The 15040-nt window shown below is 42.8% G+C and overlaps 1 protein-coding gene across 1 annotated transcript in view; it reads right to left on the bottom strand.

The window, feature by feature from the left end:
• Positions 1-3132: 3132 nt before the first annotated feature.
• The window catches only part of LOC119162294 (uncharacterized), a 34868-nt gene continuing 22960 nt past the window's right edge, over positions 3133-15040 (bottom strand). Inside the window, exons 3-7 of the mRNA XM_037414747.2 lie at positions 14356-14407; positions 13782-13879; positions 7136-7227; positions 5758-5989; positions 3133-3311 (exon numbers count right to left, since the gene is read on the bottom strand). Coding sequence (XP_037270644.2) covers positions 3288-3311; positions 5758-5989; positions 7136-7227; positions 13782-13879; positions 14356-14407 — 498 coding nt within the window. The 3' untranslated portion in view covers positions 3133-3287. The remainder of the gene's footprint in view (positions 3312-5757; positions 5990-7135; positions 7228-13781; positions 13880-14355; positions 14408-15040) is intronic.

Genomic DNA, 15040 nt, shown 5'->3' on the forward strand with positions numbered 1-15040 from the left:
TAATTAACGAGGTTACATAGAATTTTCTGAACGCACACGTGCGAACTATGTTTCCAGTGCGTGTCCCACGATTCGGGTCAACGGTGAACTTACCTTTTCACCAGGAAGGAACAAAGATAGCTGTTTGTCGGATTTGAGGGGATGCCTCTTCACATCGCCGCACAAGCACTGAATCACTTTCGTAGTTTTCCAGCTTAAAAGGGCGACCGAATACGCGTAAGTCCTGCCGCCGATCTGATACGGGCAATCGAATGCGCTGCAGCCACTCAGTGCGCCTGCTGCCTTTCTCAGATGCACGGTTTTGTATCTTCACTTGCCGCCAATCAATGGACTTGCAGCCCACAACGAGACTGGTGTGATGTTCTGTGGTGTCACAACAACCGCGTGATGCCCACTCGTTACGCAGCTCTCGTCAACATGGAGCGTGTTGAGTCCAAGCAGACAACGTTCGCCGTTTGCCGGAAGTCTCTAATCTAAGTTGTACACCACGATCATCTTTTCTTTCTTTGTAAAACATTTTTCAGCAATATCAGTTATAAAGTGTTTTACAAATTACGAACAGCATTTGTTCGCTGTTTATTAATAAAGAAATACCTGTGCTGCGTGTTCCACAGCCCCTAAGATCAGCTGAAAACGATGACGTCAATAGAGCAGATCGCGTCCCTTGGTGTGTGGGCAGTTGAAAACGCGTTTGGCTGAGTCGCATCGATCTGCAGTGATCTCGAGTGATTCGCAGCTCTAAAGCTTTCTATTAAATTACACAGTTCACGCAGAGAGCTCAAATCGGTCTCTAAATTACGCTTGGAATTGGGTCTGCCGGCCCAATGTGTTAGTAAAAATCGCCAAAACCATTTCAGAGTCCCTTTAAAACAGGGTGAAGGCGACGTAGAGCGATGCTCTAAGTTTCCGTCACCGGCACGGGGACGGAACCCCACTCCTCATTGTACCCGGGCCGGTTCCCCCTCAGTGCATCTGACGAAATGAATAAATCACGGAGAGCACAAAAAAAAAAAACACTCGGAAAGAATGACTGGGTGTTTACAAGGTCATAGACAAAGGAATTATCGTGTACAAAATTGTGCTGCTGTCGGCCTTGCAACCACCGTCGTCTGTCCGTACACAACTCTGTCGCGTAGTATCTACGTTTTTATGACGTCACATAATGAGACGAGTAGTTTGACGGCTGCGAAAAATAGGATTTAGTCGGGGAGTGCCCTCATCTTTGTTCCACTTTCCAGTGGGCCTTCTTTTTTCTCCTTTCACTGGCCTATCACTTCAGCCACGTATTCTCGGCTGTCTTTCGGTCGATTGCGTGTCGCGCGTGGGGGTTCTTGCGCGAGAGCACGGGGCGACGAATCGAATGATTTTATTCTCTACCCTTTCATACCTCTTATTGCAATAGCAATTATATGGACACTCTCGGTTGAATTTTGCCGTCGGCGTCAATGTGATGCACCGTATATGTATACGTCTCCATAAATGAAAAGACAAGAAAGAAAAAAAAATGCCGTAAAAAGCACTCCGACACGCGGAATCGAACGTGGGACCAGTGCGCCTTGAAAGCGACGGATTAACCACTGAGCCACCCTAGAGAACGTTGTGTACTGTTCAAACTGCAAGCTATTTATATCTACTACTTACCTCTGCTCTGTTTTTGGCATCACGAGAAAGATGGTGCAATGAGCGCACGTCGCGAAATCACGCAGCGGCGCCAGCTCTAATCTCCAACGCGTACTTTGCCCGGCTTAAAGAAGGAGAGAGAAGCTCTCTCGCTCGCCCTTATCTCGCGGTGGCGAGGAGGGGAGGATCGTACGGTAAGGCTGGCCTCAGACTTTACGTGGAACAATTCTACTGTAGTTACATGGCGCACAAAGGTAACTGCAATCATTGCAGTCGGCGTTCGCGAAAATCGCGCGCTTTTCAGATTCAGAGAAGTAACAAGTGAGACGCTTATTTGTGTGCATCCATACCTGTGAGTACGTTTCGTGCATAATTTGTGCGCGAGAAATGTGGGGCAGGTTTCGATCTGCTTTCTATTCGGCGCGTGACCTTTCAAGTTTTTGCTATTGTGTTCATTGCTTCGCCTTTGCGGCAAAGCTGTGACTTTTTTCTGTTGTCTGCAAAGCAACACTTACATACATGACATTTAATGCACGCCCTCTACCCAACGACACATGGCTACATGTGCCCGCTCTGCAGCGTACCGGACACCCAGGCAGACTTGCTCCTGCCAGTGCCTTGGAAACCGCGACTTGCAACTGGAGCGAAACCAAGCCCCGAGAATAAATGACGACGACCTAATGGAAGCATGGAGGCCAAGCTCGTGCTCAAGGACCTGGAAGACCAGCGACAACTGGTCGTCAGGGCCAAGAGGTCAGTCGAAGCCACTGGGTTCGTTGACTAGGGAACCCTTGCACCTTAGGGTGATACCGGGCCTGGCTTGGAACACTGTCCCTAAATAAACATTTATTTCTCTCTCTCTCCCTTGAACTTACATTTCCCCATCCCGTGAGCAGGGCTGTGGAGGTGCCCTCCATTGAGAGAGGCAGTAACGGCACTGCGCTTATTTCTTCATTCTCCCTGTTCAAAGTCACTTCGCAGCGGAACCTCACCATGGGTTCTACATGGGCGGAAACAAATGCTTTAAGAATAGAAACCAAGAAAACCAACTTCATTAACTAAAAAAGAAGCTTTTAATTTCACGAAATAATGGCAGTCCGCCATTGTGAAATATTTCTTAGGCTCCGTTCGAGCATCTGGGTCGCGCGAAAGATTTTCGCTTCAAAAGGCAGTGCCGGAGAGACGGGAAAAATAAGCTTTTTGTTATTCTTATTGTTATTTTAAATGTGCAATAATAAGTTCCTGTTCTTGAAAAATAAAGGTTCTGGCGAAGCGACATGTAAACAATTACAAACAAGAACATTGAAATAAATCAATGCATCAGTCGGAGCAAGCGTTCATTCACTTTTGAAACGGGTACAATATGGGTATACCCTAAAATACTTCAGCCAGCTTTGTCTTATTTTGTGGTGAAAGCCAGACAAAATTAGACATATAGAAGCAGAAGAGGTAAATTGTGGTAAAAAGGGATGGATGTGAGAATAAAGCAAGCACATTATGCGATTCCACAACTTGCCTGGGCATGAAATGGTAATATTTTTATTTCCTTTATTAGGTGACTGGTGAGAGTTCATTGTGTCCTAAGCCATCCGCAGTGCACCTATATGTGTAGGGAGCTTTAGCATTGCAAATTCGTTTATATTGTTTTAGGGTGCATGCATCGGCCGTTACATGGTGAATGAGCCCCATGCCTGCAAGATTCAAAACATTGAACACGCGGTTAGTAAAACATTGAACATCCCCATGACTGCACATGTTAACTGCATTGATACCTTGACCGATATATATATATATATATAGATATATATATATATATATATATATAGTGCAAATTTAAAGCTGCTAATTTATTTTATATCCAGAAAGTAATATTTGTGGCATGTCAATCTGCACAAGCCTCGAGGTTGCGGGAACTAAAGAAATAGTGACTACCGCTCTCATGGTCACCTAAAAAGGGGGGTGGGTGGCGGTGAAGAGTCCCTCTCACGTTCACTTGTTAAGAAGGGGAGAACAGCGATGAACCTACACCCCCCCTCCTCATGAAAGGAAATCCTGCGCACGGTTATGATTGACAATACAAGTGTCGAAATTTGTGCGCGTATTTTGATTGCGCGAAAGCAAAGCTGAGCGAAATATTATTACAACTATTTGATCACTACACTGCTAATTTGCCTTCGAGTTTCGTATACAAGCACAATTCGTTTATAACAGCAACAAGGAGTGAAGCAGTGAATGACCGCAACGTGCAGTGAACGAAAATGTCAGGTATTTCTAAACTAAGTACAGAAGTGAATTACTAACACAAAAGGCAAAAATAAAGACAACGGATTCTTTAAGATACTAATGGGACTACTGCTTACTAACTAGTCATTGCATGTATCACGAAACGTTCCTAGACATAGGCTGTGTGCTCCAGCCGACGTTTTGGCAAGTGGACTTGTCTTCAAGGCTGCGAACGATTTCTTTAGCGCTTGCGCTTATGTGTTTCTACACTATCCTGGCATCTTAAGAAAGCAGAAGGTGCCACCATGATCAATTGAGTGTACCGAAGCACAAGAGATGTTTCATGAAGAAACAAAAAAGGCCAGGGTGGGGGGGAGGGACAACATACCATTTATGGTTTTCAACAGAAATCACCACTCAAGTATGGTAGATTTGAAATTCCTAGAAGAAGGACTCAACTTTGGTTTTTCTTGTGCATGTACTGTATCGGATGAATGCAAGAGCACCCTAAGTAACGTTTATACCTGCTCTTTATATCTTCTGTCGCTTGTGAACTAGAAGTGTGACCAAATTATGTAAAGTTTGAGATCGTCGAACAGCAGCGTAGACCAATAATGTTTACCATACTTTATACATGTTCGTGAGTGCTTGTGTGTATACATAAAAAAAATTGAAAAAAAAATTCGGAAAAATTTGTACCCCTTTCTTTGGCTACGCCACTGTTGTCGAAGATGGGACCTGATGCGTTAAATGTCCGTAATTCTTTCACAGTGTCCACGCAGTTCTCGTTTAATTGAACATTAGCAGTTTGCTCCACTTCGCCATCGAACGATTTGTGACAATAATACCTGTCAGTCAAGTTGACAACGTTAGAACTATTACAAGTAAAACTAACATGTTTAATTTGTGAACGTTATGACTTGCGCTGATTTTAACAATACCATCATCTTCATGTTCAGGGTGCTTAGAAGTCTTACGCATCTTGGACAAGAACAAATATATGCGGGCCGTAGAATGAAGGTTTACTTTTCATGCAATAACATCTCCTTAAAATAATTATTGCGGCGAAAAACGATCATTGGGAAACACTTGTCCAATATGCAACATTAGTAAATCATGACTGCCTTAGAAAAGAGTACTACCCGCCTTAGAATGCTATTCACCTTTTTAGAGCAGACAATATTGTTTGCTTCAATCGCTTCACAATCTTTTACTCTGGGTTTACTTTTGTGTAAGCATGTCTCTTTGCCAGTAGTATCCGTAAATAACAGGCATCATGAACCTGTCTACATATACGACAAGGTGGTTTGATCGCCAACAAAAAAAAAAATTAACTGTGATCTTATTCAAGCTGGAAATTTGAAGTGACTTTCATCATGCATTGTTTTTGTGGGTGGCCAAATGGAGTGCACATAAATACAAGAGCTATTGAGTGGAAAGTACAATTTTTTTTATTATGAGCTTTTACTCTAAAGAGATAGAGCTAAGCAAACTAGCAGCCTACCTTGAGGTCAACACAAAACAGTAAGCTATCATCACAGTGAGAATGATGAAATAATCTCGCAATGGACAAAGACATTTCCCCAGTTCTCGCAAGAGTCCTAACGAGTGTTTTGGAAAGAGTCCTCCGAGTACAGTGCGTAACACGCGGGAGACTCATGCTACGGGATCATAGAGGCTGGTGGCGAGCTTTGCGAGGGGCAAAGACTACGCGCCGTGACGCCGCTACACGCTCCTCTGTATGTCGATGGTGACTACCACGGTTTGAAAACATGAAATAGGTCCACAGAAGAAAAAGTTATTGATACGAGGGTGATAAATGTAACCAGAAACCTCAACGACAGGCTTAGGCATGCATACCGGAAATATGTGACACACAGTGAATGGCAAGAAGCATGAGTGCTCCTAACTTACAACGTGAATATTTAACAAACGAAAATTGTCACTGAAGAAAGGTGCTATCCCGCCGCTCTTGTATGGGTCCTCCGTCGGCGTATACTTTGTTGCGCCCTCGGTAGTAAAGTCCATCATCAAAACAAAAGACTCCAGCGTTCTTCTTAGTATGAATGTGATAATTTTGTTCTTAAACGATGAACTTGACTTGAAGGAGATCTGCAACTCTGCGGGACCAAATTTCGCTTGGATTCTGAAAAAAAAGGTGCAGAAAGCGTGTGAGGAGACGCTTATGTTGAATAAATAGTAACAAAATTTGAGGCTTAAGCTTCAGGGCCTTCCATCATTTTTTTTGTTAGGTCGGCGTGCTAATGAGAACTCAAAAATATTTAAAGCTGAATATGCTGCACCGACCATTGTAATTTCATGAAGCATTAAAGCGTACTTGTGTGGCTTTGATGGGATAGCCTATGACAAACCAAAAGACTCCATTTTTCTAAGTATGAAGGTGATAATTTTGTCTTTTACTAGTTATTCGAGTTTAAGGAGCGAGTAAAAAATACATTATTATCACGATGTTTTAAGTATTCGATATTAGGGTGTCTTGATTATGCTCGTGTGGCATAAGGGCTCATTTGTTCAAATAGGTGTTGAATGGCAGCAAATAAAGCCTCAAGTACGGAATAAACGCCACGGCAAACGAGTTTATCTTCTCGCGAAGATGAAAAAAGACTATTTTTAAGTCAGTGTTTGTCGTCAAGTCTTTTCTTTCCGTCCCTGTATATGTATTTATGCGCTGCGATTCACCAGCAGATAAACTACGCGAGATGAGATGTTGTGAACGACAGACACACAGATGAATAACACAGCGAGAGCATGACCACTTCAAAGAGCTGGTGAAAGCAAGCCTGGTACCACTACCCCCCCCCCCCCCCCCCAAGAGCCAGCTTCCAGCGTTTTTCGGTATTTTTGGACATGATGCCCCACCAAAAGCCTGTGCAGTGGTAACTGTGACTTTCGCACAACCTATGTATACACGTAGTCCTACAATTATTAGCAAAGAGCGGCAAATAATACAAGCAATGTAATCCTGTATTTGGCTCAACTATTTGTCTGCAGGAAAGCATGAAAGGAGACACCTGACGTCGTCGCCTATATAACAGTGGTCGTGTCACACTGCCAAGCTCAAGAACACAGGTTTGATTATAGGCCGCAACGAATGCATTCAGATGCGGCTGAAATACTGGAACACCCGTTTACTTTGTGTGCAACTTGACCAGCCCCAGCGGGAAGAAATAAATATGGTGTCTTTTACAGCGACGTGCCTCTTTACGATAGCGTGTTTGCGCACGTCGTGCACATCAATATTTAAACAAGCCAGCCCATACTTCCTACTTACACATCCGTTTCGTTGAACGCGAGGGCTTCACCTTGAAACTTGACCGTTGTGCCGACCTGCAGTCGTAGATCTGGGAACCAGAACGACGGCCCCTGCATGAAGACATTGGTATTGACACCGTACTTATATTGCTGACTGCTTTCATGTTGCGCTGTTTGGCATGGTTGGCTTCACAGAAATAAAGTTGCCTTTCACAGAAATGTTCTGGGAAGACAACAGCGAGCGTCTGATGATGATGAACATTTATTGAGCCCAACATGATGCATTATGCGCGCAGGCACAGGACGGGGCGGTTACCTTGTTGTGGGACCCGTATTTATCTAGCAGCTCTGAGCCCCTGTTCGTCAGTGCACGCTAAGTCGGTAGGGTAGGGATGGATAACAAGGTCTCCGATCGCTCAAGGGGTTGGGGATTCTGGGTGTCAGCGGAAAGGGACGGTGGAGGATTCTCAAGTTCTGTGCAATCTGCCAAGATGTGCGGCAGGGTGCCATTTTCTATTTTACAAAACGGGCAGAGCGTGTCGTGTTCAGCAGGGTACATGCGGTTCCGCAGTATGGGATCCGCAAGCGATCCCGCCTGCGCTCAACGCAATATCATCTGTTTCCTGGTCAGGTCGGGGTGCGGTTCTGGTAGTCTGCACCTTTCCTCTCGGTACATGTGGGTAATCTCCCGAAAGCTGGTAACCTGGTGTGGTAGCTTTTCCGGCTCATGCTCGGCCCGGATCGATATTTCTCAGACATGGTAGTCGGCAATTGTGTTGCCTGCTACCTGCGAGTGAGCCGGGACCCACACGAGCTCTACGGCTCTTCCCGGAGGCTTGCACTTGTGTAAATGGCTCGAGTCACGCATGAGAATACCCCTCTGCGGAAGCGTACCAGAAATTTGGAGAAACGGAAGAAAATGACGCTTGAACCTAACAACTTTTCACTGGGAAGTTAAATTGCAGTGCGGATTCACGCCGGATGACAACAGATTCCGCGTAATAGCCCGGGGAGGCTGAACGCAGACATAGCTCGGCACTACGTTGAACTCGGCGTCCTTAATGGGTCCCTGGCCTGCAGCACGTTTAAACGTAATCATTGAATTGCTTCAGTGAAAGAGACTATTGCCGCACAAATTGACTGCCACAAGAATATGTAATAGTCAAAAAATACAAGTGGAGTTACAGGGATCTGTCGCATGCTTCAAGCGCTTTTCCTCAGCCTTCTTAGGGGGCTGAAAGCTGCGCAAGGCTGATAAGGGGGCTGGAAGATGCGTCCCTTCATTAGCGAGAGAGACGGTCTGAAGCATTTTTCTTTCTTTTATTCTTCTTATGCGTGACTTATTTTAAGTGTGACCACTGCGGTGGCAACGGCACAATTTCAGCTGACGAGGCTAAAATCCGCTAAATACTATGCACTTTGGGCTTATGGTGCCATAAATTTGGTATAGAAGGTCAATTCTGACCAGAAGAGGGGAAGGTTCTTTGCTGAACTTGAAAATAAAATGCAAATTAAAGGCTACTAGGTGCGCTATATTGATCGGCTCACTTTTTCTCAGCAGCGCCGATTAACCAGCGGCAGTGTGTCCTGAAACACGCGGAAAAGGTGTTGCCGGGCCTTTTATCACAAAGATCACACTATTCTATGTTTTTACGAACAAAGCTGTAGTGGATGAATAACGACTAGGTAATACCTTGCCAAAAACTGGTATAACTTGCTAATACGCCCTTTGCGCACTGATTATAATCTACGAAGGCTTTGTTGTACGCCCCCCCCCCCCCGCAGTGGTCTAGTGGCTATATAAGGTACTCGGCTGCCGACCCGCAGGTCGCGGCATCCTATCCCGGCTGCGGTTGCTGCATTTTCGATGGAGGCGAAAATGTTGCAGGCCTGTGTGCTCAGATTTGGGTGCACGTTAAAAACCCCCAGGTGGTCGAAATCTCTGGAGTCTTCCACTACGGCGTCTCTCATAATCGTGTGGCGGTTTTGTGACGTTCCACCCCACATATCAACCAATTGTTGCACGAATATAGTGGGTAAGTGTGAAGAAGGTGATTACGCCTGAAGAGGGCATTTATAGCAACGCTGTCTTTATATCTACAAAGCCAGGGCTCTGTGCTTTAGGGGGCTTCTCGAGAACATTGTGCTGTTTATGCCGCTCTTCGAGGAAGGAAACAAAATTAGTTTCATGGGCTTAATCATGCCTTTAGAAACAAGGTACCATTCAGATCAAATATGCAATCAAGTTAAAGAAACTATATACAGACGTAATTTATTGTATATATTGTATGAACGTGAAAACAGTAACTTGGATGAAAAGATAAATTGCGCCAGGCGGGAACGAACATGCAACCCACAATTTCGCATGCTACCACTCGAGCTACAGCGGCGTTCTTCCCCCATCCATTTCATTGTGGATATGGGTGCATTAATACTTGGGAGTGTTAGTTCATGGCAGCGAGTGCAGCACACTCTTGTTCGGCCGTCCTTCCGTCCGGGGGCAGTGCTAGGATTTAAATGCGAATCATTTCTCAGCAAACTTCGGCGACATTGAGCGTATCTATCTATCTATCTATCTATCTATCTATCTATCTATCTATCTATCTATCTATCTATCTATCTATCTATCTATCTATCTATCTATCTATCTATCTATCTATCTATCTATCTATCTATCTATCTATCTATCTATCTATCTATCTATCTGTCTATCTATCTATCTATCTATCTATCTATCTATCTATCTATCTATCTATCTATCTATCTATCTATCTATCTATCTATCTATTTGGCCGCTTACGAGTTTTAGCTCTCCTGGCCGTTTCGATAATGGTATCAATACCGAAATTGGTTTGAGATAGCACGACTGTACGAAAAGTGTAAGTTAATAGTCACAACATGGAAATCATGACATCTATATCAAGGATGTCATAAACTACATTTTATGGTCTTGCGGCTTTTGTGGCACTTGCGTTCACATGTCATGCTGCAAAACTGGTATGGTATGACATGACTGCAGGGCGAACATACGTGACATACCCTAACGTGGAAATCATGACAGGCATGTCATGCAAATCATGACTACAAGACACACTCGTGGTGCGCTCCTGGTCGTTTCGCTAGCTTGACATACACCAAACTTGGTATAACGGAATGTGAATGGATGACGAAGGATTATGAGTGGGGCAAACTTGATAATCATGACATGCGTGTCATGTGAAACATGACTACATGCTACGCTCATAGCGCGCTCGTGGCCGTTGCACTACCTTGACATATACCAAATTTGATATCCCGTGACGTGAATAGACGATGAAGCTAAATGACACGTCCAAACATAATAATCATGGCATGGATGTCTTGTATTCTTATGTAAAACATGACTAAATGTCGCGCTCATGAGTTGCTCGCAGCCGTTTCGCTAGCTTCACACATACCAAATTTGGTGTTACGTATTGTCAATGAATGACGAATCTATATGACTGGTGCAAACATCATAATTATCACATGCGTGTCATGTAATAACATGACAACGTGCCATGCTATTGAAGCGTTCGTGGCCATTTCGCTAGCTCCACATATACAAAACTTGTATCACGTGACGTGAATGAACGACGAAGGTAACTGACACATCGAGACATGATAATCACAATAAGCGCGTCATGTAAAACGTGACTATATGCTACACTCATAGCGTGCTCGTGGCCATTCCGCAAGCTCCACATATACCAAATTTCATATCACCTGACATGAATAAACTATGACGGTAAATGACACGTGCAAACATAATATTCATGATAGAGAAATCATGTACTGAAAAATTTACGCCCGCCTCGTAACGTTGTGCTGAATTCAAAATGACATATCAACTTTTTTTCATTTGTGCTTCCCATATCATTGATTCCCACTGTTCATTGGATCTTCGAGGTTTTTTTCAACGTTTTCATATATACATATAGATACGAATACATATACGGTGAGTGACGGGGACGCCTACGGAAACATCGATGCCGACGCCTGCGACAAAACCTAGCCTAGAGCGTCCATATAATTGCTATCGCTCTTATTGATTGATATGTGGGGTTTAATGTCCCAAAACCACCATATGGTTGTGAGAGACGCCGTAGAGTAGGGCTCCGGAAATTTAGTCCACCTGGGGTTCTTTAACGTGCACCCAAATCTGAGCCCACAAGCCTACAGCATTTCCGCCTCCATCGGAAATGCAGCCACCGCAAGAGATAGGCGGGCGATTTCTCCCTCTCATCACCGTTCAAACAATCCGCGGATACACTTTAAAAACTACTAACGTCATCTAGTTATACTATTTCGTAGGATGGATATGGATGTACCGTTTAGAACGGGCCGTGGCTAGCACCTAGGATATATACAGAAAGCGCCATCTATCGAGCATGTCATAAACTAGAGGTGACTACATACTACATTCGGAAGAAGGAACGACCCGCGGCCTAAGGAGCATTGCCCCTAAAAGGGAAACTGGACAAGAGCAAACATTCATCTAGCATTAGGAGGCTCGAGCTCTCCTTGCTAACTTCTCGGCCAAATAGCTTCGAGATTTTCATGTCAAATCGCAGAAACCATGGTCCCGGAGAACATAAGCTATCACAAGCGAAGTTCAGGTGGTGCAAGCAGTGCAAGAAAGAGAAAATAGAGGTGTGCAGCATCAGTGTACAACTTGTTCGTTTAACAAAAAATCGTGCAAGTGCAATGATTATTTCTTGCACAATAAATTGAAATGTAGTGAAAGTAAATGCTGCCACCAGGCGACATCATCGATGAGCGTGATAGACAAATCAGCTATGGCGCGTAGTGAAGCAGGTCAGCTGTCATTCTAGATTGGTGATTTTTTCTACGCATTCCAAATTTTGTACCCGTTTTTGCAGCAGAATAATTTGCGATAATTTTGGCTCTCCGCAAATTAACTGCACCAACTAGTTCAGCCACAATTTTCACTGATTCACTGTCATTGTGTTCTTTTCTCCCTACAAATGAGAACTCCCACGTGTTGAATACTTTAAAATCATTACTTCCATCGTATATACTGTTGGTTAAATTGGTTTTCGGTAGCAAGGCATAAGGAAATTTTTTCTCAATGAATTTTGTATGCATTACCTAAGTCATCATTAAATGGCCCGGTTATTCACATACTACTAGCATCTAAATTCTTTGTATGCGCTAGATATAGGAGGAAAATGATGTTGAAAGAATTTTCTTTGCCGTTCATAATAAACATACTGAAATTTCAACACCTAAATCATCATTGGAACAGTAAAATATGTGACACGCGTGCAGTTGAAGTCACAATCACAAGGCGGAGGTGTCATATATACTCCTTATCACAATTTTTATTTACACAGAGCTCTTCTTCTAATTGTAGGTGGTTTGGAGTCCCTGAGACACCGGAAAATTATCAGATATACTGTAAAAAATACGCTGCATTGCGCGAAATCACATTAGATGCCGCCTTCCATCTCCTGAGATGGGAGTTCAACATTCCAAAAGTACTTTTTGGGGGTGCTTTGTCCCTAGGTTTAGTGACAGGAAAGTTGCCGATGCTTTGCAGGAGTTTATTAAAGCTTCAATAAGATTCAGACTGGTGAACATATTATTACTCCTGAATTACTTCTTTTCCAAATTGCTTTATTAATTCATTTCTTTAAGTGATTGATTCTGTTAATACGAGTGGGTCGTCCAATGCTCCAACACAATAAAAAGCTTGTTCTTCATCACCTAGTACTGTGGCACAACCCACTTCGGCGTAATTTTTCATCGTCATCAGCCACTGAATTCAATACAAAAATCGCTCAAAATTTGTTGCAACTGTTTAGCGGACACCATGGTTCTCCAAAAAATGACGAAGGATAGCAATGTCAATCCCGGCCTACTATGCAGAAATTATCAATATTTATGACATAGTGGTTACTCAGCAAATGTACCCAAAAAGTGTTTAAAAAAGCTCTGAAAGGCCACTCTTCAAGCTTTCGCTATGATTGTGCTGCGCGTTGCGCGCAGGCCTTGTGATTGATTGTTTTAGTTGCGTGGACTGTACAACCTTTGCTTCCTAGGAATGCACTAGAAGCACATATCTATCTGGGAGTGTTAATAAGCGCAAATACAGCCCAATCAAAAAATAAAAAGTCAAACGAAATAAGGCAATGGCTTGCGTGTGGCAAAAATGTTTTTTTTTCTTGCTGTATTAAACGGCGGTATCAGGACGCTCTGCTCTGAGCTTTACAAAAGTGTTGTCCTTCAACACACTTGAATCACGGCAGAACACAATGAAGTCTACGGATTGTTACATGCCTACTAAAGGTAAACTGCGTTGAATGAGAAAATTGCAAAATGCACAACGAGACAACGTCCAGACTAACACGTAGCGTTTTGCATAACACTGTAAAATTTGATCAGCATAATATCACAGCAACTTTCTGCGAAAGCGAACATATACAAACTGAAAACTTAGGCCTGAAGATGCACTCAATTATAAGACTAGGGCAGCGTTATTTGTCGCAGCCACGAGCCCTTCAATATTTCCAGCGTTCTTCGAAATATTCCTGCCCTTCTATATTTCGATTTTATGCTTTTGAGTACCCGAATTCTTTCACATCTCAATTGATTAAAGCTAATGAAGGAGTGCATGTTCTTACCAAGCCACGTGGCGGAAAGGATGTCTGAAGTTCATCGCAATAGTGAAGTGCCCATACATAGTGACCTCCAAGTATGGTTTTCACCCTCCAATTTTTCCCTGCGCATGACATTAATGGCACAGGAACATTAGTAGTGGCTATAAGCCCAGCTGTGTGTCAGGCATCAACTCGACAACATTCGATGATTTAAAACCAGGCATTTTTACGTTATACGGAAGTGAAAATTCTTACGTAATCACCTAAAGTACCTTTGACATGCACATTTTAAGCAGCGAGAATGCAGCGCTTTTTTTGTATAGTGTTAGAAGAGTGATGAATTATTATTTGAACATAACAAAACCGGATCACACGCAGTGTTTTTAAGGACAGAAATGCCTAAAATGTTTAGCGAACTGAGTTTTGAGTTCACGTATTGCAATATAAATTGCTCCAATTTACCGTATACTATGCTCTATATATTTAAAATCTTAAATTAGAACTTGCAAAAAATTGTTAACCATAGGAAAACGCGACAAAGCTAACCAACACCACAAGAATAGATACCAAGAGAAAAGCATACTAGGTACAGTGTTACCTGAAATTTTGTTCATGTTCGCTTCGTACGCCATGATGTCATTATAAAAAAGCTGAAAAGAAAGACAACGTTACATGCAAAGTCAGATTGATTATGGTAACTACGTCTCCTGAATAATTTCATTTCATTTCATTTCATTTTATTGAGGTTGTTATGACTACATTTCAAGAAATTCACAACACTCATTAGACCCATATCCATAGGCTAGTAGGGGGTCTAATGAGAAAAAGTATACAAGCAGAATACAATTTGTATATAAAAAAATCAGAACATCAAAAAACGTTGATTTTTCAAAAAACGAACAAAAATACAAGAAGATATCATTGGAATATAAGGTGAAGTATATGCTCAAAAAATGTATATAGAACACATTGTTGCACTTTGTTCATAAATAATGAAATAATCAAACAGACAAAACATCAAACTCTGTGTAAGGCTTAGTACATGGTACTACTATTGATCTACATGTAGCAAATATTTTTTGAGTGCGCTTCGAGAAAGCCTTAGAATCTTTAATCTGAAGTGGTATGTTATTCCACACTTTAGCTCTTACGAACTGTAGTAAGCGTTCATCATACACGTTTTTAGTAGGCGGAAGATTAAAATTCCACAATGTCATGCATCTAGTGACGCGGTACGAGGAAAAAAAGATAGATACATCGAAAGGTACACTGTGTGCAATAAC

This window comes from Rhipicephalus microplus, chromosome X, assembly GCF_043290135.1.
Source record: "Rhipicephalus microplus isolate Deutch F79 chromosome X, USDA_Rmic, whole genome shotgun sequence".
Classification (NCBI taxonomy): domain Eukaryota; kingdom Metazoa; phylum Arthropoda; class Arachnida; order Ixodida; family Ixodidae; genus Rhipicephalus; species Rhipicephalus microplus.